This window comes from Chrysemys picta, chromosome 1, assembly GCF_011386835.1.
Source record: "Chrysemys picta bellii isolate R12L10 chromosome 1, ASM1138683v2, whole genome shotgun sequence".
NCBI lineage: Eukaryota > Metazoa > Chordata > Testudines > Emydidae > Chrysemys > Chrysemys picta.
In genome coordinates this window covers 82243184-82270922 of record NC_088791.1, presented here as the reverse complement: position 1 = coordinate 82270922, position 27739 = coordinate 82243184, and the positions used below count along the sequence as shown (strand labels likewise).

Sequence of the window (27739 nt, the reverse complement as noted above, 5' to 3'; positions counted from 1 at the left end):
TTGAGAGGATGGGTTCTGTTACATCTGAAATCTTGAAGCACATAGTGACCAGAAACAACCAGTTCACTAGCTACGGTTAATACTTCCTTTCTTTAGTAAGACAGTTTGTTTTAAATGCAAAACATGCTTTGATACATTTTTCTTATGTATTCACCACATTTAAGATAGTTCGATGTAATGATAATTAAAAAATTAAAATGCTGGTTTTGTGCATTTTAATTTAATTTCCATCCAAATAGAGCTTGATACAAATTGCAAGTAAAAAATTCATCATCTAGTAAATAAGAAATGTACCATTCACTATTTTTAACATATGTAAAATTTAAGAATCTGAATAAATGTAACATAAGCAGTATAATTGCTCAAATAAAAGTATATCCTTCTAGTTAGCCCCCCCAAAAAACAAACAATAAAAACCTGGACCAAATGTAAAGTAAATACTACATTTAGTTGCATATCAACATGTTTTAATGGTTACCATCAAATGAGAACCAACTTTTCTTTGAGAAAATAATTACAAACAATGGTTAAAATTGATTTTTAAAATCAAGTTTTCCTGGCAAATAAGTATGCTAGTTTAGTGTAAATCAGGGATTGGCAATCTTTGGCACGCGGCTCGTCAGGGAGATCCACTGGCCGGCTGGGACGGTTTGTTTACCTGCAGGTTTGGCCGATCGCCCACGCCGATTCCTGCAGCCCCCATTGGCCTGGAACGGCAAACCATGGCCAGTGGGAGCTGTGATTGGCCGAACCTGCAGATGCTGGATGCAAACAAACCATCCCAGCCCGCCAGCAGATTTCCCTGATGGGCCGCGTGCCAAAGGTTGCTGATTCCTGGTGTAAATGTTTGCTTTTGGGAGGATAATCACAAAAGGGGAAAGTTGTTCATCTGAAGTCTCATTTAGCACAACTACTGAATGGGCTTTGTTTTGGGAACTTAATATGATAGTAAAAGTAAGGTGTTGGTTTATTTGGAGTTTAATAAATTTTTTAAAAGTTCCCACCTAATCTTTTATAAATACCCTAATTCACTAAGTAAATAAATAGACTAGTCAGTTCCGTCAGATTAAATCAGATTTAAGTGTTTATTTTACAAATCAGAAATAACCATGTAACAGCTGTGTTGTTCCAGGGTAAATGCCATCTTAAACAGGATATACATACTGTATACGCTACTTAGGTGATTATATTTGATGTTACCAGGTAAAGCTGAGAATATTTAGTACACTATATGCAGTTTAGCTCATAAACTAAGTATTAAAGGCAAAGCTAATTATGTAATCTTGTCATTATATGGTATGTAATTGCTGATTTTGCTGCAAAAGAGTACAAATTATACACAGAATGACAAAGCTTTCAAGGGGAATTATAATTTCATAGTGAAGCTTGCTATCTTAATGTTACAGAAATACAAAGTGAGCTCATGACAGTGCAAGGCACTGAAGGGTAACATGATTTTTAAATATAGCATATGTGAATAGAGAACAAAAAAGACAGAAGGCTTTAATCTCACTTAGAGCAATGCAAATAGGCCTTTGTCTGACATTGTAAAAGGACTTTAAAGTGGGTATAAATTACACTTACTTCCACTTTAGGGCCTCTTCTTGCCGCTAGAGTAGTGTAAAGGTACTTTAGTGTAAATGAGAATCAGGCCCAGAGTGAAAATATAAAAAGGATAAAGAGCCAGAATAGAGTCCAACCCTTTCCAAACACACAGAGGGCTTGTCTACACTGTTATTTTTTACAGTGAGTTAATTGGTTGTCAGTTAAATTGAGGTATTTTGGGTGCCTGAAATGCCCTGCTGCTGTAGTTCTCAGCCTGGGACACTCACAGCCAGCTTACAAGCATGCAGGTCACACCGCAAGTGTCTGTGTGCTGGACAGCTCTGGTTCAGCAGCTCTTACCCCAGCAGCCTGTCTGCGGCTCCGCTCTGGCTTCCACCAGCCTTGGTTACAATCATCAAGGTGACCCCAACACACTCCGAATCCCGAATCTCCCCAAAACAGTGTGCCCTGAAATGTTCAGTCCTGGACCATTCAGAGAAATAAGGTTTGTTGCTTCTTCATGGAGACAAAAGTGCATTACATCTTATTAACTTAACTGGGGTAGATACCCCCTTTCCTTCAAACACAGCACTGAGTTGGTATATAGTAAAAATAAAACAAATTTATTAACCATATAACATAGGTTAAGTGATGCCAAGTAAAAGAAATAAAAGTAGAGATGATTACAAACAAATAAAAGTGAAAACATGCATCTAAAGGGCTAAAACTTGATCTACCAAGGTACAGACTTTGTCGAAGATGGTTTCTCTCACCAATCTTCCTTCTTCCCAGCTATGGCTGATTTTCCCTCAGTTAGGATCTTCCACAGAAGTACAAGCTGCTGCCTTCCCTTGTCTTCCTGTGGAAAGATCTTTGCCTAAGTAGGTTTCTCACTTGTATTCAGGCCCAGAGACTTCAACCCTCCTTGGTTGAAGGACCGATCTTTCTCAGCTTACACGAATTCTGGCCCCATGTGTTCATCTAGTGATGGATGCCAAAACGGTGTCTGGTCTTGTTTATATCGTCCTAAATTCAATGACCTGGTTTTAGGAGGCAGGATGACCTCATGCTGTTCTTCCCTTGTTCCCACCCTCCTGCTGATTTTTATGTAAACAGACCTTCCATTGTTTTTCATCACATCTTGCTCAGTTTCTTGGATACAAGTAGATAGCTGTGATGTTTCCCTCTGGGAGAGATCTTTTTCCTCTTTGTTTTGGTCACAGACTGTAAAGCATAATATAAATAAGTATCCATAATTCCTTATGTAGTGTTAATACATACAGTTCACAATAATATTGATCACCAGTGTGTTATAGGCTTTCATAAAACACCTCACTTGATAAACTGCATATACAGTATATTGTATACCCTCAATTGATTAAATTACTTATCACCTGAGGTTCAGACCCTGGTCTTTATAGCCCAGGTAAAGTTTCTCTTCCCTGCTGGAAGCTGTTTCCCCCCCTACATGGCTTTGTTTACCTAGTATGTAAATGAGACCTTCATTGTGTCTGCCTGATGACGGGACTGGTCAGAGAAGCAAATACACATTCCTTTGTCTAGGGCAGACCTATTTACCAACTTCCCCAACATGCCTGGCTTAAATACTTTTTAGTCATCATTCCAGCATATATCCATAATTCTTAATACATGGCATGCCACATGCATCACACAAGAATATTAATGATCAGAGAATTATTTGTTTTCCAATGTCATGTTACATCAGTGGTTCTCAAACTTTTGTACTGGTGACCCCTTTCACTTAGCAAGTCTCTGAGTGCGACCTCCCTTATAAATTAAAAACACTTTTAAATATATTGAATACCACTATAAATGCTGGAGGCAAAGCAGGTTTGGGGTGGAGGCTGAAAGCTTGCGACCCCCCATATAATAACCTCATGACCCCCAGAGGGGTCCTGACCCCCAGTTTGAGAACCTCTGCATTACATGACACCTTTTTGATACAGACAGTAACTACAGCGAGTTAGGGTACACTGAGTTGGTCAGGCCAGCTTAAACTCATTACCTGATAGCAGTGAGCTCCTTGCCTTCTGGCACTCTGTTGCTCTTAGCGTCAGACTTCCCCCTCCTACAGAGCTGCAGGAAGGTTAATCACTGACTGACCCAGAGGCAGGTCAGACCCTTCCTTTCTGGACAGGGCATCTGCCATCATATTTTCTTTCCCCTTTAAATAGGGGTTTTGGCACCTCTGTCTGTTTAGTCTACAGGACATAATATCAGAGAGTATCCATAATTTCTTCTTCGAATGATGGTCCCTACTGTATTCCACTCTGGATTATGCATGCACACTATGCGTTACGGAGCTGGAGAGTTTGAAAGTAGTGTCCATTGGTCCATGCATCTGTCCTGGTTCATCTTGTGCCTCCGACTGGGGTGATAAAGGGAAGGGCGGACTGACTGCCTCCAGTTCCTTCTCACTGCTGTATGCTCTGGGTCGGAACCATTAGTGTCCTCAGCTTTGGCTTCATGCTACAAAACAATTGCCATCTCAACTGCTTCATTCGCAATTCAGATTGTACACGGTCATATTGGCAGCAATAATTCCATCACCCTGTGGTTCACGGCTCTCAATAGGAAGGACACTTACTTTCACATAGATAGTATCAGAGGGGTAGCCGTGTTAGTCTGTATCCACAAAAACGACAAGGAGTCTGGTGGCACATAGATATTCACCCCACATACAGACACTTTCTTGGATTTAAGCTAGGCGCCGACTATTTTCAGTATAGAGTACTGCCCTTCGACGCAGCAGCCCGCCCCCCCCCCCCAGAGTCTTTGTCAATGTATTTTCAGTCATAGTGGCTTATGTCAGACTTCCTTGTCTTTCCATACCATGTCAATTGGCTCCTTGCTGCCAAATCTCACCAGGAAGCCTATGCATCAACCTCTATGATGCTCCACCTCCTTTCTTCACTGGGAATCAGCATAAACACAGAAAAAAATCTGGTCCCTCCCCAATCTCTAGACTTTATCAGGGCAGTCTTGAACTCTGTCACTCCAAGGGCGTACCTGCCCACAGACAGATTCCAGACCATCAGCAATGATTTCCTAGGTCTCATCGCAAGCAACACTCAGGTACTGGTCAAAACATATCTTTCCCTACTTGGCCACATGGCTTTGTGCACCTACATCACCCCATTTGCAAGACTCCACCTTCAGTGCCTGCAAGCTTGGCTACAGTCCTGATACTCCCTAAGCCGCCATTCCATGAACCTTGTGGTGACAGTCCCGACCAATCTACTGTCCTCCCTCCTATGGTGGAAAAAACCCCATTATGTATATGTGGGGGTCCCTTTTCTCCTCTCCTCTCCAGAGAAAACTATAATTATGGACGCATCCCTGCTAGTTTGGGGAGCCTATATGAACAGCCACACAGCTCGAGGGGCTAGTGCAGTGGTTCTCAAATGTTTGTACTGGTGACTCCTTTCACATAGCAAGCCTCTGAATGCGACACTCCCTTATAAATTAAAAAACACATTTTTATATATTTAACACCATTATAAATGCTGGAAGAAAAGCGGGGTTTAGGATGGAGGCTGACCAGTCGCGACCCCCCATGTAATAACCTTGCAACCCCCTGAGGGGTCCCGACCCCCAGGTTGAGAACCCCTGGGCTAGTGTATCTTGAAAATCCAGATGCATGTCAATATCCTGTAACTATGAGCAGTACGGAGGGTGTGAGAATACTTTCTCCCATTCATCCACTCTCACTGTGTCCTTATAATGTCAGACAACTCTACGCCTGTCTTCTACCTCAATAAGCAAGGGGGAGCGGGATCGGCCTCCCTGTGTGCAGAAACAGTCAACCACTGGAATTGGTACATCAACAATCACATCACACTATCACCCACTTACTTTCCATGAGAGCTGAATGTGCACTCCGACTTCCTCAGTAGACACTTTACACTCGACCACGAATGGGAACTTCACAAAATTTTCACTCTATGGCAGTGGTGGGCAACCTGGCAGTTGCATGCGGGCTGCATGTGGCCTGAAAGGGTAATCTGCTGGCAGGCTGCCCAACCATTTGTTTACATTTGCACGGCCGCCCGCAGCTCGTAGTGGCTGTGGTTCGCCCTTCCCAGCCAATGGGAGCTGCGGGCGGCTGTGCAAATGTAAACAAATGATCTGGTGGCCCACCAGCGAATTGTGTAGCTTGGTGTTTTTTTATGTGGAGTTAATTGATTGTCAGTTAAATTGAGGTATTTTAACTTGTCTGCTGAAGGCTGGTCTGGATAGATCACTAATGTTTGTTACAGGGCACATCATGGCAATCATTTAACTTGAGTGTAGACAAGCCGGAGGGAGGGAGGCAATCCAAAAAGAGCAATACTGCATGAATTTACAGTGAATCTTCTAGAATGTAAACGGATGATGTCAAATTCTTTAGACCAAACAGATCTGATTTTCATGAGGTAGTTATCCATCACTGACTTAGTTAGTTTGCTCACTTTTGCAAGATCAAAAGACATTTTTCCCTAATATTAGTATTGTAGACTCAAACAGGTGTCTGAATATTAAGCTGTTGTCGTTGTCTTTATTATTATTATTTAACATGTTTGTTCTGGTAGCGCGTAAGGTCCAACTAACTGGGGGCCCATTATGCTGTACAAACATAGAATAGTAGATGGTCCCTGTCTCAAAGAGCTTACAGTCTAAATAGACAAGATAGACGCAAGTTGGGGGAAAGAGCGTAATACACAAGCAGACTGAACAGTGTGATGACAGCAAACTGCATGTTAGTTCCATGATATTTTTTTTCGGAAGGGAGATTTATTTACAAAAGGATCAGCTAACTGGAGAGAAAAGGGAACGGAGGGGTAGGAGGGTGAGGGGGACAGGGGAGGGGTGAAGAGTGTAGGAGAGGCAGTGAGCTGCAGTGAAGAGCTGAGACTATGGGGGAGGGGAGGATTACAGCAAACAATCAATCAGCACAGGGCAGAGAAAGTCAAGTCAAAATTGTGGAAAGTTCTCTGAATGTCCCAAGGTCTCTGCGTTGGCTGCTTCTGCTTCTACTGGCTGGGGTTTCTGGCTGACTCTTCTCTGCGGTTTTCTCCCAAGCCCGCATAAGAGGGAGGTGGGGAGGCTACATCTGGGTCCTAGTGCCTCCAAGAGTTGTGTGTGTGTGTGTGTGTGTGGGGAGTGTCTCTCCTGTACAATTCTGTGTCCAGAGGATTACTGGGGGGAGGGATGCGCTCAGCTGAGCCCCATTTTACCCTTTTCCCCCAGTGCAGCAGCCCCAGCTTTGGCTGCTTCTGCCCCTGCTTGCTGGAGTTTCTGGCTGGCTCTTCTCTGCAATTTTTTATTGTCTGATTAGTATGAGTGTGGTTCTCCATCCTAGGAAAATCTTTGAAAGGAACAGAACTCTTTTTTAATAAAAACTTTGTGAAAGTGCCTTTTTAACACTGCCTTTCCTCAAACATTTAAAAAAGTGACAGTCCTTTGTGATGCTACATTTCTTAAATTTATAACAACTCTGTGTACTAGTTATGGGAGTGAAATTTAGCAATAGGTACAATTTTACTGGAGAACTGCACTACATAACGAAATGGGGTGTGTTTTTTATGCTTTCTAGTCTTCTCTACTTTCAATAATGTCAGATAATTAGATAAGTGGTATTTTTTAAGGTAACTACTCTCCTACATTTTATTTTTCCTGTTAAATGGTCCCAATGAATCTCTTGATTAGGATGAAAAGGATGGGAAAAGGCAAAAACTACTGTTGAATTTTCTTTCCTCTATAATAGGGCTTTATTTGTCCTATGTGTATGAAATCTCATGGATCTGCTGAAGAACTTTTCAAGCACTATGAAGTAGTTCACGGATCTGGCATCGATTCAAGTCATGGAGGAGACGAGCATCCTTCACCGAAAAGGTAGAACAATATTAATTTGTGCATATAGTCTTCTGTCAATGTTAAGTATTTCTAATTACATTTAAGCATGTACTAATCTGAACAGTTAATTATGCAATGAAGTATTTAAATCGTAATGCCCCATTTCTAAAATCAATTAAAATATTAGTTTAATACTATGCTAGCTGATACTGGACTGGTGATAGATGAAAATCGGGTTTACATATTGATATTGTTAAATCCATTGGTTACTTTTAATGCTGTTGATCAGTTGGTGCTGTTGACTCTTATGTATGAGGCTGGAGTTGATGGGGGTAGCTCATGGGTGGCTTGATTCCCTTCTTATTTGAGCATTCCCAGAAATTGATTTTGGGCTCTTGTTCCTTGTCCCTGAGGATTCGTTCATGCAAGGTTCCACATAGTTCCATCTTGGCTCCCCCTCTGTTCAATGGATATGTGGGGCTGTTGTAAATTTCAGCCTGTATTACTTCCAGTTTATGCATTCCATGATTTTCGTCTTGGTTGTGCATAGCAATAAGATGGTGAGCAGCTTTTAAGTGTGTTCACGTACTGTGTGGGAACACGTGATGCTAATATAATCAAGGTGTAGATTGTATAACTCTGATGGGTTCAACTAATATCTTGACTAGCTGTTGTCTTAGCCGTGGAGCAAACCCTCTGTGATTGATAAAAATAATAAGTCAAAAATGATAAATAATTTAATTAAAACATTGATAACCTATTGAACTCATAAAGAAAAGAGCATAACATTTAACATGCTATGGCTATTAAGTTGGAGTACATTGTGGGAAAATAAAAATAAAAATATCCAAAACAAAATCCAAAATCTACTTGTCACTGTCTGTAGGAAGAAGGAGCTCCCATTTCTTCACAATTGCTATTGGGATAGGCCGAGAGCCATCTTAGGCATTGACAGAAGCAAGGCAGCAGGTCACAAAATAGCAGGGCAGGACATCCATCAAAACCGCATTGCTCACAGCCCAGGTCATTGAAGATCTTCTTTTCACACACTGATCTGGAGGCTTCTTCTGACTGACAGTTCTCCAGTTGGCATGGGATCTTGATGACTTCACTGAGCTGAACATGCGCATTCTATTAAATACGTTAGTGGTAGTGGAGCTGTCAAAGAGTCTGACAAGACCCTTTCTCTGTAGCTCAGCAAAGAAAAGAGTCTACACTAACATTTGAGGTTTTTAAATGTTTTGAATGTTTTTTAACATGTTTCTCTTATTACATGTAAAACAAATTATTTCTGCTCAAATTGGTGAAAAAACCATTCAACTAAACTAATAAAAATGATTTTCTAGGATATTTTTTAGAAAGTAAACAGTAGCATGACTTAATGATGACATTAAAAATGAATTAGGTGGGGCTAACATTAAATACCCTCCTCAGTCATTCACCAGTTAAGACTTGTGAACATGGGCTAAGGCTGGGGATTAGGCCTTTGGGAAGGTTTGGGTCTTTGGGAAGGTGTGGGTCTGCTCTTAAAAATGAGTCTGTACAATTGGCATTGCAGGTTTCGATGTTTATTTTCATCTGCTTATCAAATGTGCTCAGTTTACAAGTAAAAAGATGGGGATACTTTTGTTTGCTTTTTTTTCTGTCAATGTGCCAGCTCTGCAAATTCAGCATAGTCTCTGAGGGTCAAGCTGAGTTCTTTCCATCTGGTGTATCATCACCAGTAATTAATGAAGGTTCTATAGGTCAAATCGTGCCCTCAGCAACACCTTGTCTTCAGTGAGGTTGCACAGGTGTAACTGACTGGAATGCGGTAAACAATTCTGTGGATGATACACAAGATGGATTGAATCCACAGCTCACTCAGTCTTAGTTTTGTGTTTTGTGGGGAAAGAAGACAAAGAACAATACCAATTTACTTTGCTCACTAAAGTGAGTAGATGTGACCCTCAATACACATTTGGGACAGATTTGCTGAGTAAGATAATGTTTTTATAGTCATTTTCACACATCACATAAAAGAGGAACTTAGAGTATATCTGGATCAAGCATCATATGTCAGATTTAGGAGGGCTGCATAGAAGAAGGCCTGAAGACAGAAGTGGGAGAAGGACTGGGAGTCATGCAGCTCAAGGGGAGCAAAAAGAAATAAGAGTTAGGGCTTGTCTACACAGGAAAGATTTACCAGTTCTTAAGATGATATAGTTATACCAGTATAATTCCCTGTGTGGACACCCTTTTATTGCAGAATAAGAGTGGCCTTTTCAGTTGAACATAAACCTCTTTCCAGAGTGACATAAGCATAAATGCGGAAAAAGACTCTCTTTTACTGAAATGAGTGTCCACACACAGAGTTATACTGGCACAGTATAAATATATTGGTTTAAATTCGTGCCTCAAGTTATACCAAATAAACTTCTCCATTTAAGGCTTAGAAAGGTGAGATATAGCAAACTATTTTGGAATTGGGCCAGGAAAAGCACAGTATTGTGAAAAGTGCCATTTTTTAAAATATAAGCCAAGGTATGAATTTAAAGTGACAAAGTTATATCAGTATAACTCCTCTGCATGAACACTTTTATTCAAGTATAAGAGAGCTTTTTCAGTTTAGCTTAAACCTCTTCCCAACTGACATAAACTAAACTAAAAAAAGCCACTTTTATAAAGAATAAGTGTGTCCACATGGGTGGTTATGGTGGTATAACTATATCTGTATGACTATGTCAGTATAACTGGTAAAACATTCCTATGTACAGAAGACCTAAATCCCATTATTGCTTTAAATAGATAACTTACAATATAGACATAACTAGTGAGACACTAGTAATATTTATTGGAGATTTTCTTTTCTATTTAGTGAATTGTTGTGTAGTGTTTTTTGTATCAGCCTTTGGTTGTGACTGGGGCCTCAGATTATTACTGTATACCAATAATAAGAGTAAAAAATAATGTGTTGTTGGCAGTAATATGGCTGCTACATTCCACATTAAGGGTGGCTGCATTTCTGTGATGTGATGTGATTCTTATGTGTATAGTTTTTTAATTAATAAGGTTAATTGAGATTTTAGGAAGGTGCTATGCAAACTGAGTAATAACTATTTCCTCCTCATATTTTGTTTTCCTGGGCGACTAGAACATCAGGCTTCTGAGTGTAATTTGAGAGTTACAAGCCCAGGGTTTTGAATGTCAGCACACTCAGGCCCTGAAATTGGTGTAACTATTGGACACATTGAATTGCTGTTTGGGTTAAATATTATATAACTGTGTATTTCAGAACAAATAGGATAGCATGCTGTCTCCTAGCATTGCCCCTTGACATTATATGGGAAATGAGGGGGAACTAACCTGCACTTTTAATAACATGGACTATAACACAGCTAAACATTTTAATACACTATCTTGCAATTCTAAAGTTCTATTATTTAGTTGATACAGTCAAGTAAAACAGAATATAGGTCTAAATCAGTTTATTTGCATATTTAACCCTTCTAATGTTTTGGGGTCTGTCTGACCCCAACGCACACAAAAATGTAAATAAAAATTGTTATGACAAACCTGTACTTCTTCATATGTTAAGTATGCTCAAACTAGGATGGGGTCAATCTTTCCACATTGGGTTTATTATCTTACCTATTGTGATTTTTGTGTTTAAAAAAAAGGTCACCAAAAAGGTAATGGGGTCAGTTAGACCACCTCAATGTTAGTCAATGGGAAAAATGAAAGTACTACACTTTCAAGGTCTTTGGGGGTCTCCTGAACCCCAAATACATAATAAAATAAATAAAACATGATATGAAAAGAAAACCACTGACTGTTTTTTTCTTTAAGTATTCTCTAAGTAGGATAAGGACAACTTGTTAGCACTGGTTTTATCTTCATATCCTATTGTGGTTTTAGTGTAGCAAAAAAGGTAATTCAAAAGTTATTAGGGTCAGTTAGACTTGAAATTAATTATGCAACTATTCCAGCACAGATTGTTTTTATGTTGAGGCAGCAATTATGATATGATTATATCAGTCTTTCAGCATTGTTTTTATCTTCTCTGTTTCAGTGTTTTTTGTTTTTCAAAAAAAAAAAAAAAAAAAAAAAAAAGCAAGCACCAAAAGGTTCTTGGGAATCTGTGAGAGTCCAGATAACATTTGGCTTATGTATCATCACAGTTGTCCAGCAAATTGAGTTTCTTTGAAGATAATGCCATCACATTGGTTTTCTGGGAAGCCTACAGTTGCTAGGAAGAGTTTCTGGGGATGCAACGATTGTCAGATGCATTTTCTGAAAAATCTATGCTTGACAGATGCTGTGGCTGGGGCAGAGACGCACTATTGGATTGCATATGCACATTGCATGTCTGAAGGCATATGTTGTTTAGATTTTGTTGAATCACAATACATCTTTGAATAAGAGGTGAATGTTTCTCAGGGACCTGGGTACAGAAATTTTTTGCCCACTGGTACATGAAAGGAATATTCCAGCCTTGCCTAAGGCATCTAGGGAAGTAGTATCTAGTATCCTGGATACTGATCCAGAGACTAATGGGGAAGATGTTGCATCTGTTCCAGGGAATGAGATAGAAAAACACATCAAAAATGTGTGAAGTGTAAAAACTTACTATTTTTAGAAGATATGTCAGTTATTAGCTCCATTTGTTCAAAGTAGTAGGCCATTTATTGCAATTTTGCTGTGTTTGTGCCTTTTATATTGTTGCTGTTGCTATCTATTTTCATTGTCTAAACATGGGGTCAGTTAGCCCCCAATACCTGTAGAGTGTGTTCCTTTTTTAAAAAACGTGTTTCATCAGACCCCAGCACAAGTACTGTGTAATGTGCTTCTTCGAATAATGTCCCTAGCTGTGCTCCACTGCAGGTGTGCTTGCATCTCTGTGCTGTTGATGAATCAGTTAGTTCATGTGAAACAGGGAGGTTACCTTAAGAATGAATTTTGGATGTGGCCAGAGTGTAACATTGTCCCGAAAGAATACTGTGAAGGGGGGATGTGCACCAGAGCCGCTATTTCTCCTTGTCTCCTGGCCGAAGTAATTGCTATCAGGCAGGCCATTTTCATTGAGAGATATGTAAGTGAATAGGTGGCCCTGGGTTCAAAAGGAGGCCTCTCAACACCAGGTTTAAGTCCCATGTGGGAGTAGGAAGTCAAGGGGGCTTAGCACATCGCCTAGTCTTGTGGCACAGCACAAGGAGAGACCGTGCATGTGTGGGCCTAACGGACACTGCTACCGAAGTTCTCTGATCAGCAGCCCAGAGAAGCAAGCACACCTATAGTGGAGCCCCCATAAGGACACACATCTCGAAGAACCATTGTTACTGCACGAGGTGAGTAACTACTTCTTCTGAATCTAGAAAGTTTTAACTTATTCATAATTTTATAGTTCATTGGTTACAAGTAAAGTCAGTTTTAAACACATCCCCTGTGTTATCTCCAATTTTCACATATTAGGGGTCTCCAAGACCCCAACATGGAAATAGTTGAGTTATTTTTGGCCCAATACAAGGGTGAAAAGAAAATTCCATAAACCTTAGTGCACTTACTCATTCTGAGAATAGACCAAATACATTAGACTGAAAATTATTAAGATATTTAAGGTGACTATGCACTTTTTAAATCTGGTGATTAGTGTGAAAATGAGATAATGGATGGCAGTTCAGTTTGTGTTGCATTTTTTATTTTTTGAAATTTAAGACTGCATTAAGACACTGATCAAATGTGAGGTGTCCTGTATCCAGCTTATTTAATAACAAATCTGAACAGGAACTATTGCATGTACTGGAAGTTTAATCAACAAAATTTAACCCTGACTTATTAATTTCTCAACTCCCGGATCTTTATTCAGCAATGAAATATCACTACTCCGACAAGAAGTCCAAGATTTGCAAGCTTCACTTAAGGTTGGAAATTAATTTTACTTGAATATAGTTCATGGTTTCAAATTGTGAAGTGTGCTAGCAGCTTACATTGCGAGCCTGTAATACACTTTCTCTCCCCTCCCTTTGTCTAGGAGGAGAGATGGTATTCAGAAGAGCTGAAGAAAGAATTAGAAAAAGTGCAGCGCCAGCAAGTAATTGCTTTAAAATACTTGAAGCAGGTTTACAACAAGCAGTTTATTATCATCTTTGACATTGAAGATTAATACCTTGTTGTAAGGCACGTGGCCCAATTCAATTAGTTCCATAAATTGATTCCTGAAGTGTTTTAAAAAATCAGTTGAATATGCAATGAAATAAATGTGTATGAGGTTAAAGGTGCTATGATTGTTCATTACTACATGCCCTTTAATTTCCAATCAGATTTTTCCTGACAGTAGGCCCATTCAGACCATGCTCAGTTTATCTGTCTCTTCACTGTATTTTTCTGTAGTGAATTATTGCTTCCAAAGTATTTCTGAAAATGGCAATAGAATCTTAAAAACTCGCAAAACCTTTTCCAAAAACACCCACCAAACAAAGTTAATTGTAGCCTCTTGCACATTATTAAACTTGCCTCCTGAAACAATGTAGCTCTAATTTATTTTCATATATAGCAGAGTTGCTTCAGAACTGATTTATACAAACCTCAGAAATAGGCATTGGGGTGAATTTCGCTCTATATGTGAAGGATTAAAAGTATAGAATTGCTTGAACCTTTTGGGAAAATCTGTCTTTCCTTTCTTTGCTGCTGCTTCTCTTGCACGTAATAGTGCATATAACAACATATATTGCTGTAGAGGCAGATTTCAATATAACAGAAGGCTCGTTAGCATTGGAGTCTTGCTGTTCTGCATCAGTATGATAGCTAAGTGATATAAGAGGATGGCTAGTCTTCTTGGCCTTTTCTGTCCTAAATTGCTCTGCAGCATTGAAGCACATCAGTCTATTTTCGTAACCATTCTAAGAGGCTTCAAGTATGGAATTCTTTCAAATGCTCAGGAAATGTCTGCTATTGAAACTTTTGTTATTACCTTTACTCTGTCTAGTGACACACTTATTCTTCATTTTTTCTTTTCTTAAGGAATCTAAGCCTGATGGAGTGACAACTGCTGCATCTACAGGTGAGAAATATTTTAATAGAGAAGTTTCTACATTGCATTGAAATACTACAGTTCTCTGTGTTAGAAAAATTAAGTTAAGTGAAACTTCAGACTTGATGAAAAATACTGTTTCCTATATTAAAAGGCTAAAATGGTGCAATTATGTAATGTCTTCTCTTGCCTACATTTTTTTTCAATAAGTTTATAGGGACACGTAAGGTTGCCTTGTTCATTTTTAGAGTAAAGAAACATTAAAAAAAAGGTTGATTGGTTCTATCATTTCTAGGATAAAGGAGGTGAAATTATTGTGACCATAAAAGTACTTCTGATCATGGTTTTGATTTCTGAACATGTTCTTAATCATTTTAAATATCCAACCAGCCATTGTGCTGAGGAAGACAGAGTGATTGTTGACATTTGAATTACACCAATTGTCAGTGCTCATTCTGTTGACTTCAGTGCCAGTCTTCCCTGCTTGCTGCCAAAGAAAACACTTTTTTAAAAATCTGCATGTTCTTAAATTTTTTGTTCCATGTTATATTTGCATGAGACACTCATCGAATAATAACTTTCTTATGTGTACACACACAATCTCTGGCTGATCCTTATTAAATAACTTCTGACTGCACCTCAGGGCTCAGAAATTAGCTGTGTACAAAAAGTGACCAAAATGGATAAACTAATTTCCATTGGTTAGCTAGATTATGAGCTCAATCCTGCAAAGTGCTGTGCTCACTGTCCTAGTCCAGCAAAGCACTTGAGCACATGCTTAACTTTAAGCATATGAACAGTTCTGTTGAAGTGAATTGAAGGTTAAGTGAGCTTTGGTGAATTACTCATTTGTAATGCTCTTTTATCAATATAAGTTTCTGTGTAACCTCTGATTTTAGTTTTCTCAATAAATACTACTGTTTTTGAGCTAGAATCATTAGAACGGCAACTTGAAGAGACCCAAGTAGAAAATTTTAATATTAAGCAGATGAAAGACCTGTTTGAGCAAAAAGCCGCACAGCTGGCTACTGAGATTGTAGGTAAGTACATAAAATTATTATGCAATCGGTTCTTCTTTTAATTAAAACCTGAATGAATGATCTTTTGCATAACTTCCTTCTTTACTAGATATTAAGGCAAAGTATGATGAGGAAATGAGTCTTCGAGAAAGTGCAGAGCAGAAAGTGACAAACCTGATGCAAGAACTACAGAAAGAGAGAGCCATAATAGAAGATTTAAAGACTGAATTGGTAATTCATACCACATTATTTATTTATTTATTTATTTATTCGGCCTTTCCCAAATGAGAGGGAGAGAGTTTTTAGTCATTTGCCCATTCTAAACATAATCTTAAAATAGACTATCATTGTTTACTTGGACAGTGATTTATTTGTGAGAGAAAGAGCGGCTCAGAAAATCCCTTCTTCTAAACTATCTATTCCATTGCTCTAAACTTCCAGTAACTTCCCAGCCAAGGAATGTATATTTTGCCTGCTCTGTTTATTCAGTTATTTGCATTATTGCTAGGTATGTATGACATGATGCTTGTTTGTGCTCTGTTCAGAGGCCTCTGTGTGGCTTCCCTCATTTCAGGACTTTCATAAACAAAATATTAATCCTCATACATGTTTTACTTAGGCCTAATTTTGCAACCCTTACTCTCGATGATTAGAATATACTCATGTGAATAGATCCATTGTTGTTGACTTCAATGGGTGTCTCTATATTAGCCTTTTTCCCCTCATGTTTTTCACTGTTGCTGTCACCGGGCAACTGCATTCATAACAGCAGCTCTGCCCAGACCTTGGTGATGTGCTGGTTAAAGGCTGGCACCTGTCATCACTTTGTCTACACTGGTGTTACCGTTGCTCTTGGCTGCCCAGGGCACACGTATTCCAAGAGTGTGGCTCCACAGAGGCAAAATACTAAAGAAAAGTTATTCCTAGTAACCCTTTTTCACAATCATGGTCTAAGAGGAAGCTACCCAGCAGCCTTTCTTCCACATAAGAAAAAGCAGAGTAGCCAGGAGGCGCTTTCTAGCCTCCTGTCATCTTCATTCACTCACTCAACTGAGAAACTTGGGCTCTGGATTTTTCTTTTCCTCTTCTGTATTGCTGTTGATTAGTGGACTTTCTTCATTTCTCTGTCCACCCCTTCCTGCCACTGCAATCCTTCATCTGTGCAATCTCACTCTCCTGGACATTTTGCTTCTGTCCCTCCTTCTATCCTTCCTCTCTCTGTCCCGTCTCATCTTTATTCTCTTTCCTGTTCCCTGTCCAACACCAACAGTCCCTTCCTCCCACCCACTTCAGCTCCAAGTGCTACTTTCCCCTCCAAAAGCCGACCTAAAACTTTTTTTGGGGTAACACGTATAAAACAAATATGTAAACAACCCATCCGTCCATGGAACTAACATGATGTATGGCTTTATGCAGTGGTGGTGTTGCTGTGTTGGTCCCAGAATATTAGCAATACAAGGTGGGTGAGGTAATATCTTTTATTGAACCAACATCCGTTGGTGAGAGAGACAAGGTTTGAGCTACATAGAGCTCTTCTTCTTCTCTGGGAAATGTACTGAAAGTGTCACAGCTAAATACAAGGTGGAACAGATTGTTTAGCATAAATAGCTAACACATATTTCAGGGGACCATTCAAGGTGAAGTAGCCTGTTAACAGCTCTCCAGTCACGGGGGCATTTACTGCACTGGTTAAGGTACACCATAGGTTGTGATAGGCATGTGTAGGACCCATGGACCTTGAAAGGTGTGTTGTGGGGAGTGTTGATTATAGCAGAAATGGAGATATGTCTACAGTTTTGCATCTGTTCTGACAATGTCTGGTGCTACTTTGAGTCGGTGGGCCCTGATCTGCATGGAGCTTGCGTCTGATGAGGAGCTTGGAGAGTGATTGGGGGCTTGTTTGAAGACCAGAAGAGGAGGTTCAGGAAAGGTTTATTTCAGGATAATGTCCACATTGAGTATAAGTTGTAATCGTTTGATGATACCCCCGTATGGGTTCTAGTGTGGTGTGGTAGGTGAAAAGTACTGTTGTGCGGTCGGAGGGGGTTTTATTTCTGTATTGAAGCAGGTTCTCTCAGGGTGTTTGGATGGCCCATTCCATGATGCTATCTACTTCTCTGGTGGAGAGTCCTTGTTTGGTGAAGGTGGTTTTAAGTGTATATATCCTGGACTCTCTCTTCAGAGCATATTCTTTGGTATCTGAGTATCTGGAAATATGTGTTAACTACTAGGCTAAACAATCTGTTCCACCTTGCATTTAGCTGTGACGTTGTGAGTACATTTCCCAAACCTGACAGAGTGCTCTGTGTAAGCTCAAAAGCTTGTCTCTCTCACCAACAGAAGTTGATCCAATAAAATATATTACCTCATCCACCTTCTCCCTGTGATGTATAGCTGCGATTACCACCCTGGCTGCTTTTCCTGTAAGGTTTATCTTTTCCTTCCACTCCTCATCGGTTCTGTTGTTCTTTTATATTGTAAGCTTTTCAGGGCAGGGACTCTGTCTTTATGAAAGTGAAAACAGTGCCTAATGCCCCACTCCTGATTGGGGTCTTTGGGTGCTACAGCAATATATATAATAAAAACAGTGATAAATAATACCATTCTCTGTTTAGATGAGAAATGAAAGTGTATTTGAAAATAAAGAGTCTGGAAATAACCCAAAATAGTTTCAGCAGGAAATCTTAAATGAATTTGGAAGCTTTTGCAGAGAGTGAATATGAAGTGATACTGAAAACATATCTGTCAGTATTAGAAATCATTATAGGTAGTAATTATTGTTATGCTGCCTTTCAGCTGCAAAGGCCTGGTGTGGAGGATGTTTCTGTTTTAAAGAAGGAGCTGATCCAAGTTCAGACATTGATGGACAAGATGACTTTGGAGCGTGAGAGAGAATCAGAGAAGCTGAAAGATGAGTGCAAGCATTTGCAGGCAGAATATGCGAACTCAGAGGTAATGAAGCCAAACAAAAAGGCTTAGAACATGTTTTAGCTTTGTTGTGATTTTCATATTATAATGGTGAATGTTAATCCATCACACTGAATAGAACTTTGCTTTCTTCCCTAACTAGTCTGGTAGGGAGTGTTTCATTAGATTAGAGTAAATTGATACAATCCATGCATCGGTATTCAGACACTAAATCTTTTTTAAAAAATTCTCTTTTTAGCATGAAAAGTTAGTTTTGTACAGCCATGTAGAGGAGAAGCAACCTCCCCTGCTGGTATATGTTGTGATCTCTCCAGCGAGACAGGGAAACAGACAGAGCAATACATTTCTGCCTCAAAAAGAAAAAAATTATTTTGAGCTTTCCTAAATTGTGAGCTGTAATACAGAGACAGAAACTAATTGTTACCTAAGGTTATGGTTGCTACTTAACATTAAAATTGAAACATATGTTTACAAAACAGGGTTACAGTTTTAAATAACCCCCTAAGCATGTAAATATATGAAAATGAACCATTAATGCAAGGTAGATAACTATTCAAATGTTCTCACAGTTCATATAGTCCCTTAAATAAATGTACATGTGTTTGTAGAATATGCATTGTGACTTTTAAAAATCAGTGTAAATTCTGCATAATTTTTCCAGCATTAACCTGTTAATCAGAAGCCTTTTGACACTTACCCTTTATCACATCTATATTTTGCATATAAATTACAAACCTTAAAATCACTCACATACTCCCCCTGCCCTCCTCCCCCACAATATCCTTCAGTTCACCTGTTTATTATTGGCCATAGAAACCAACATTTTGCCTATTATCCTCCATATACAAACCAGAAACTAGGCTCTTGCCAGTCCCAACTAGCTGTTTTGTCCAATAGACACCAATATATCATGTCTCATCCTTCATGGTCAGACCAGAGGCACAACTATTTTTCTTCATCCACTATTCCATTCTGAGGTTGAAAACAAAATCTGTTACTTCCACCTTAATTATATGTCCTGGAAATATATAGCCCTGTATCACCCCATGCCCTTTTTTCCTGTTTATCTTTTCAAAGTGAGACTCCACATTTCATATGAGATACAGATTGTAGGTGGGTTTTTCAGAAGTGCTCAGCATTGGGCTAACCAGCATCTGTTGAACTCAATGGGAGCAGAATTAGACCAGTGTTGACTGATCTGAAAATACTTAACAATATTTACCCAATCATGCTGTACTCAATAGGGCACAGATCTCAGTATAACCTTTTGATTAAATGAAGCCAGTACATTACCTAATTACCTAGGAAGAAGAGAAAGCGGGTCAAAGAAACTTGGAGAATGTTTGGTGTTTTCATCTGTAACCAGTGATTTCAAATATTCTTAAAACTGTTGTTGTTCCAATAAGCATTTCCTGTTAAATGTTAGGTGGGTAGATAATGGGAGTCTGAATTAAGGTTGTTTTTGGAATGTGCAATGTGATTTTATTTTTACACATGCATGTTTATTTCAGAGAATGTCTGAACTGTGAGGATACTTGAATATTTATCTTCCTTCCTTTAACTATTCATTTCCAGACTTTTAAATGTTTAGGCTTTTTTAAACTGGAACAATCCTTGGCGTGAATATGTTTGCGCTTCAGCGAGAGGTAGCAATCTTATCACCTATACCCTTGCTGTAATTTTTGCCTTGGATCAATGAATTTTGGTGAGGAGATGCTTGTGCTAAAAGTAACAAAATTATATGTTTGTTAATTTCCTTCTTTTGAATATAGGGCCAATATGGAACTTAGGAGCTCTGCAAGGTCCCTACTCCACCATGACTGTGTATTTCCCTATCCTGTACAGCTCAGATAAGCTTATAAGTTTTGCAAGTGACCCCTAGTTCATGCTGTTCTAGAGGCCTTTGCAGTGGTGCAGAATAACTGGCCCCTTTAAACCCTCTCCCACCATCTGTCCTGTGGAATTTTGGAGCTCCACAGATTCCAGCGCCTTCCTTCCTCTGCCCTGCAGAGCTTTAGGGATGTGTGGAGTAACCAGTTCTCTTGGCCTTGTATTGTTTCTAAACTCCTCAGGGTTCCTGATATCTTCCCTTCTTTCCTTGCCCTGCAGAGACTGTACAAGGCATTCATGGGGCCCCATGAATTGTATAGAGAGTACAGTATTCTACCAAACAATAAGTCCAGTATTTTCTTACTCAAGTTTAAAATATTTAGACTAAGGAGAATCCATTCACATACTTGATCAAACATGTATGTGAAGAAAAGAATGTCGCAGTTGGGACCCTGAGTATACAGTAACTCCTCGCTTAACGTTGTAGTTATGTTCCTGAAAAATGCTACTTTAAGCGAAACAATGTTAAGCGAATCCAATTTCCCCATAAGAATGAATGTAAAATGTGTGTGTGTGTGTGTGTGTGGGGGGGAGGGGGGGGGTTAGATTCCAGGGAAATTTTTTTTGCCAGACAAAAGACTATATTTTATATATATGTATACACACAGTATAAGTTTTAAACAAACAATTTAATACTGTACACAGCAATGATGATTGTGAAACTTGGTTGAGGTGGTGAAGTCAGAGGGTGGGATATTTCCCAGGGAATGCCTTACTGCTAAATGTTGAACTAGCACTCAGCTGAGCCCTCAAGGGTTAACACATTGTTGTTAATGTAGCCTCACACTCTACAAGGCAGCACAAATGGAGGGAGGGGAGACAGCATGGCAGAGAGAGACAGACACTCACACTGTGTGTGTGAGAGAGAGAGAGACGCGCATCACCCCTTTAAGTATGCTGACCCCACTCTGAGTACACTACCTTTTTAAGTAGATCAGCAAGTTGAGACAGCAGCTGCTGCTGGCAGGCTCCCTCCATCTTGAGCCCTGTCGTGTCCACTCCCTTCCCCCCGCTCTATGGAGATGGGGGGAAGGAGGACACGCCTGCTTGGCAGCTGCCGCACAGGGAACTTAGGGGAGTGGGGAACTGATAGCGGGGCTTCTGGTCCACTCTGGTTCCAAGCCCCCACCAGCTAGCTCCAATGGGCTGCTCTTTCGGCAAGCAGTGGACAAAGCAGGTGGCTGTCAAACAACATTATAATGGAGCATTGCACAACTTTAAATGAGCATGTTCTCTAATTGATTAGCGATGTAACAATGAAACAGCGTTAACCAGGACGACTTTAAGTGAGGAATTACTGTAATTGGTTATGTGGCCATGTAAATTGCTGCCTCATTTTTGAAGTATCACAATTGTACTTCAGAATTTAAACTTTCATTTCAAAATATTGGCTATCTAGTCTGTCTGTTTCAAAGACAATCTGAAAGTGTAAGCTGAACATAAAGTGATGTCTGCCAAATTTTGCAGAGCTAGCTCTAACAGAAATATGAACTGCTGCTGTTCATCCAAATGATGGATTTACATATCAAAATGGCTAACTATTTCACGGTGTATCATTTAGTAGAAACAGTCTAATGTTCATTGTCACTCTTGTTGGACATAGTAGCAGATATAGGGGAGAAGGGTTGCATTGGTGTAGCTAGTTATTCTCATGCATATATATGGGAAATCTTGGTGGGGTTGTGTGACTAAATTTCCAGTAAAGTGTTTTCAGTGACATTAGCTGTCTATGAAAAATTTGGAGAGGTATTGTTTAAAGTGAACCAAAGACAACTGGTATCATTTAAGTGCTAAAGTAAGTAGCGGTAATTCATTCTTCTATAAAATGTTGCTATCTCCTCTGCATCATAACGTTTAACATAGCAGTGACTATAATGTGAGACAGGTTAACTACATTAAAATAAAACGTTGCTGTCTATGAGAAGTGATATTAGATCTAATAGATTTTAAAATCAGTAGCCTGAATTCCACTTAGCTTTTAAAAACTAATAAAATGTGTTTGTGAAAAGTGCTAGATTGAGAACACTGGAAACTGACGCCCTCCACCCATGGAATGTATATAGTAATGGTGGTGAAAGCTTCCCCAAGCCTGTGATTCAGCCCTGTTCTTGAGGGCTGAGAGAGTAATTCAGTCTCTGACTATTCAGTCTGTGGAGCACGAGGGAGTTATCTGTATTATTTTCTGACAATCACATTTGCCTCAGTTTACCTGCTGGATATTATGCTGCCTGACTTCATGGAATTAAATCAAAGGAGGCTGTTAGGAGGGAACTAATGGGAAATGAAACAGTGACAGAGATAAGATACCTCCAGAGAGAATACAAAGGGTCCTTAAGGGAACAGTGAAAGGCCCATTAATTGGGAAATGCCTATCTGCCTGGCTTCATCCAGGCTAGCAGGTTAATTTCTCCCACGTCCAAGCCAAGGATCAAAGGGATACTAAACCATGAAAGACCCTAGCCTAGAAAGGCAGGGGAGTGAATAGGCAGCAGTGGTTGAAGAGAAGTCTCTATGTACGTCCCCATTATGTTTGAAAATCCATGGTAGCGAGTCTCAAACCTTGGGTCTATAGACATGGATTCGCACTATAGCACTAAAAACAGCAGTGTAGATATTGCGGCTTGGGCTGGAGCTAGGACTCTTAAGGCCTGGGTGAGGAGGTAGGCCGCAGCCTCCCCTTTTTACCAGCCATATTAACATGGGCTTCAGAGCCTGAACCTGAATGTCTACACAACTGTTTTTAGTGTGAGCCCACGTCTATAGACCCGAGCTTTGAGACTTGCTGCCGCGGGTTTAAAAACACAATGTAGATGTACCCTCTGATAGTGAGACACAGACAGAGTGTAGCAGGGGCTGACTGTCACTCCCAAACCAGCAATAGGGGTGGCTGGGCTGAATGGGACTTACATAAAACTTGCACAGAAAGAATAAAGTTTAGGTAAGACCAGGGGTATAGGCTTTTTATTGTTTTATCTCTTTCTCTACTTGCTGTGCACCCTTGAGTGAATAAACAATTCCTTGTTTTGAAGAAGCTATTTGAGTCACTTTAATCAGCCCATGTCACTGGCCCTGGAGGAAAAGGGCTTACAGTAGTTAAACACAGTTGGGCCTGTTGTGTTAACACAGTTGGTAAACAAGGGGCTGCAGCCCAGAGATCCATTCTGAGAGAGGTAGGATGTGTGGTTCCACCCAAAAAGCGGGGAAGGTAGTGAAACCTGTCACCAGACGGATGCACTCATGAGGGATCAAAAGGGGTCTGAAGCACAGCTCATCCTGTAACTATAACACAGTCCTTGGTCTTTTTGCTTAGAATGCTAAGAGTGCAGATTGAGAATCTAACTAAAATAGCATTAAGAACTCAAACTATATTTTCTCATGTTCATAGTATTGGTTTCCAGAGAATGTAATTTTTTAAAAAGAGAACTGTATAGCCTGAATTGAGAGAATAAGAAAAAAATCTTACTGTTTTCCTTTAAATACTGAGAAACTAAGTAGTTTTGAGATGAACAAATTTACCATTTCCATATTTGTGGCATTTCTGCTCTAAATGTGGCTTTGTGTTTGTCATCTTGTGCTTGGGTTTTTTGGCCTTCATTGCTAAGGAACTAAATTATCATTTTGGCATTAACTAATTAAAAACTGTTGAAAGAATTCTAATTTTTCATATTTAAAAATCACTGATCCAACTGTATTCTGAGCTCTTCTTTTGCGATTCACCATCTCGCCTTCTTATTCATTGGATATTGTATGTTGTGCTTGTTATGGAGTTATACCTGAAAACATGGCAAGTTGCTGTCTTAGTTAGATTATGAGGATCCCAAAAACATCTCTAATTATCCCATGTTTAGTTTCTCACTATAGTGAATCCCACCTAAAACACGTAAGATGTACTCCAAAAGCCTTTGAAATCAATGGAAAGACATGGTTAACTTTACACACTGTGCTTAACTTCATTCACTGCGGATAGTCTCAGTGCAGTCAAGTTTAGCATGTGTATGAATCTTTGCAGGCACTCATTTCAGTTATTTATCTATGGGATAATTGCCTACATGGCATAAGACACCTGCTAGATTGTTGATATTGTTTCCAGTGCATATTAACATGAGTAGGGGGTATTAGCATGAGTAAATATATGAGTATTTCTGTATAAAGTGCCTTTGTTGTGATAAAGTCAAGATTGTCTCTTTAAATAAAGGCATAGAAAGATAATGTTTTACTATAGATTTTTGAAGAATTGTACCTAAAACTTTTATCACTGCCTGCTTCCACATTTCATCCATCATTTTATTTTATTTTTTCTGCTTTCTAATGGAGACACTTACATTTGAGGTAATTTTTTTGTGAAAGCTTTTTCTCATTACATTGTAATGCTGTAGTCTCAAGATAACATCAAGACCTTGTTAAACAGTTCCTGTTTGCTTATTGGTTTATTAATCAAATAAACACATCAGCCAGCACGTATTTTAAATAATTATTCAACCTCACTTTGTTGCTGTTTAACTAAACATGAGATTTTGTTTTGAACAATGGCTGGCAGAACTGTATCTTGAAATATATTTACAGTAACTCTTCTATGTAGGTTCTTGTTCTGTTTCTGGTTTAAACAGCTGCAACAGTGTTTGACAAAATTGTGCACGTTTTTGCATTTGCACTATCACTTCTACAAAATGTCCATGTACTTTTCTGGATACTCTCACAAAACAGTGTATTTGCAAATTAGAGATCCCATGTTGTTTAGTGACAACTCTGCAACTACAACAGTATAAAGTGTGCCATTATGAAAAGTCAGAGTTAATAGCAAAATATATTTTTACAATTAATGTGTTTATACATTCTCTTTGCTCTTCCCAAAAATGTATCCTATTTTATGAACAAGACTGCTTCTTTCTGGTAACTTTTGTTACTTGCACAAAATAGCGTAAACTTTCATGGGATGTGCTATTCTTTTTCTAAAAAAGGAATTATAAAATTAACATCTGTACTTGTGACCAGAAATCTGTGGCTAGAATAACTTAAGGGAAGGAAAAGCATTTATAACAAATAATGCCATTGGTGTACTATGTGTTTCAAAGATAACACAACGTGCATTTTATTTTTCTCATTTATCTTTAAAATGCAGAAAGCTGATGTTTCTCCATATCTTTCTTTGTTGCAGAAAGATTGAAACAAAGAGTAAAAGCAAGTGAATTGGACTTGTTAGCCATTGGATGGTTTGCTTCAGACACATCTTAATTAGGAAGCTCAGTATTAACTCACATTTTATTAAAAGCAGTTACCTTTGTCTTCCACTTTAAGGACCAGATCGTGCCACCTAAATCCATGCATAGCGGGGATCCTCCACACATTTATTTCCTTCCTTCCTTCCCCATCACCTTGTCCCCTCCCCCACCCTCTCTTTCCCCCCTCACCATTTCCTGTGTGCCATGCTGAGATTTCTCTGCAGTCTGGGGTCTTTGCCAGGGGAGGAGATGGGGAGTGGGTGATGCACATTGTGCATCTGTCTCTCAGAAATTAGCCCTTAAAGATGAGAGCCAAGGGCAACCATTGCTATCTGTCTAAGGTACTTATGCCCTCATCACTGTAGTATCTGAACACCGCACAGTCATTAATGTAGTTATCTTTACATCACTCCTGTAAGGTAGGGAACTGTTGTTAGCCCCACTTTACAGATAGGGAAATGAGATACAGGGTAGATTAAGTGACTTGTCCAAACTCACACAGGAAGTCGACGGCAGAACTGGGATCTGAACCTGGTGTCTTAAGTCCCTTCTAGTGCCCTATCCACTTGACCATTCTTCCTGGCTGGGTAGAGATCTTGGCACACTGCTGAAATGGAGCCAAGGGATCCCAGTTCCACTGAGAGTCAGAGCCATCGGAGACACAAGGCCTCCATGCAGATCCTTTGGGATCTGCCAGGTTTGGGGGTGGGCTCCTTGGCCTTTTCCACTGGAGCGGGCAAGCAACCATCTTCCTGATGGGATGATGTGAAAGGATCTCAGCAAGGGGATTTCCCCCCCTGCCCCCGGTATTTCCATGGGTAGTGATCTGGGCCAAAATTTGCACATATCGTTCATGCAAATTAAAGACACATTCTTTTTTGCAAGCTGGTTTATATGCTCCCCCCCCCCCCCGACCTCCTGTCTATATTTGGGCTATCAATGTAATTGATTATTAATCGTAACTGTTTTTTAAAATTTTTTTTTATTAAGGTCACCATAAATCAGCTAAGGGCTGAGCTTGCAAAAGGCCCTCAGGAGGTTGCTGTGTATGTGCAGGAACAACAAAAACTTCAAAGTTCAATTAATGAATTAGCACAGAAAAACCAGGTAAGAGTTTTATTATTAATCACATTTGTAAAACTGGTATTTATGTGAAAATGTACAATCTGGCACTTGTGTCACAAACTGCATTTTAGAGTGTTAACCAAAGAGTTTAACAAAATACATCATTGTGGCATCAAAAGTTAAGCCTTTCCTGATTGTTCATTATCCCGATTAGCCTGAAGGGGGTAATAAATTTACAATACTGTAGTACATTTGAAGGATTTTATCTTACATTATAACTTTTAAAGATAGTCATGTCCATTACAGTTATAATTGTAGTTTTCTAATATCTGCCATTTACACTCTATATAGTATTGCCAAAACAAGCATTAAAAAATCATTAGTAAGTTCCCGAAATATTAGGAGATTGGCTTAAAAATAATTACATTTAAAAGGAAATTATATACTTTTGGGGGTTCTTTTTATATGCCATCTGGTTCCTGAGCCTTTAGGTCATACACAGGTCACATTTTGAAGCTTTTCACAACTGTGAAGGCTAGGAATTTATTTATTTATTTTTTATAATAAAAGCTGAGATTCTCAGCTTGAAGAGCCAGGGTTTTCAGAAAAACATCAAATATTGCCAAATTTATGATAAAATCCTGAGTTGGCATCATTGCATATGTAATATATAAATGAACACACACATGTACAATAGAAACTCAGAGTTACGAACACCTGAGTTACAAAGTGACCAACCACACACCTCATTTGGAAGCAGAAGTATGCAGCAGCAGAGACAGGAAAAAAAGAAAAGAAAAAGCAAAAACACCACAGTACTGTGTTAAACGTAAACTACTAAAAAAATAAAGGGAAAGTTTTAAAAATAAAAATTTGACAAGACAAGGAAACTGTTTCTGTGCTTGTTTCATTTAAACAGAGATGGTTAAAAGCAGCATTTTTCTTCTGTGTAGTAAAGTTTAAAAGCTGTACTAAGTAGTGTTCAGTTGTGAACTTCTGAAAGAACAACCATAATGTTTTATTGAGAGTTATGAACATTTCATAGTTATGAACAACCTCCATTCCAAAGGTGTTTGTAACTTTGAGGTTCTACTGTGTATTCACTAAAGAAGAAGTGGGGAAAAATAGTAAAAGGAGACCGAAGAGAAAGAGGAGACAGGAAAACAAATCAGAGAATTTTTCTACAATTTTATGGTTGTTTCCCCATT

The 27739-nt window shown here is 39.2% G+C and overlaps 1 protein-coding gene across 7 annotated transcripts in view; it reads left to right on the top strand.

Annotated features, from left to right (window-relative positions):
• EEA1 (early endosome antigen 1) overlaps positions 1 to 27739 on the top strand; it is a 118858-nt gene that overhangs the window by 31446 nt on the left and 59673 nt on the right. For 4 of the 7 annotated variants that reach the window (XM_065560510.1, XM_065560524.1, XM_065560528.1 and 1 more), the window contains 8 exons: positions 7313 to 7440; positions 13247 to 13301; positions 13412 to 13471; positions 14401 to 14440; positions 15343 to 15450; positions 15539 to 15660; positions 18226 to 18381; positions 26457 to 26573. In XM_065560510.1, the coding sequence (XP_065416582.1) occupies positions 7313 to 7440; positions 13247 to 13301; positions 13412 to 13471; positions 14401 to 14440; positions 15343 to 15450; positions 15539 to 15660; positions 18226 to 18381; positions 26457 to 26573 (786 nt within the window). Of the gene's footprint in view, positions 1 to 7310; positions 7441 to 8287; positions 8630 to 13246; positions 13302 to 13411; positions 13558 to 14400; positions 14441 to 15342; positions 15451 to 15538; positions 15661 to 18225; positions 18382 to 26456; positions 26574 to 27739 lie in introns of those variants that run through there. The other 3 variants (XM_065560532.1, XM_065560535.1, XM_065560536.1) reach the window with 3 other exon arrangements.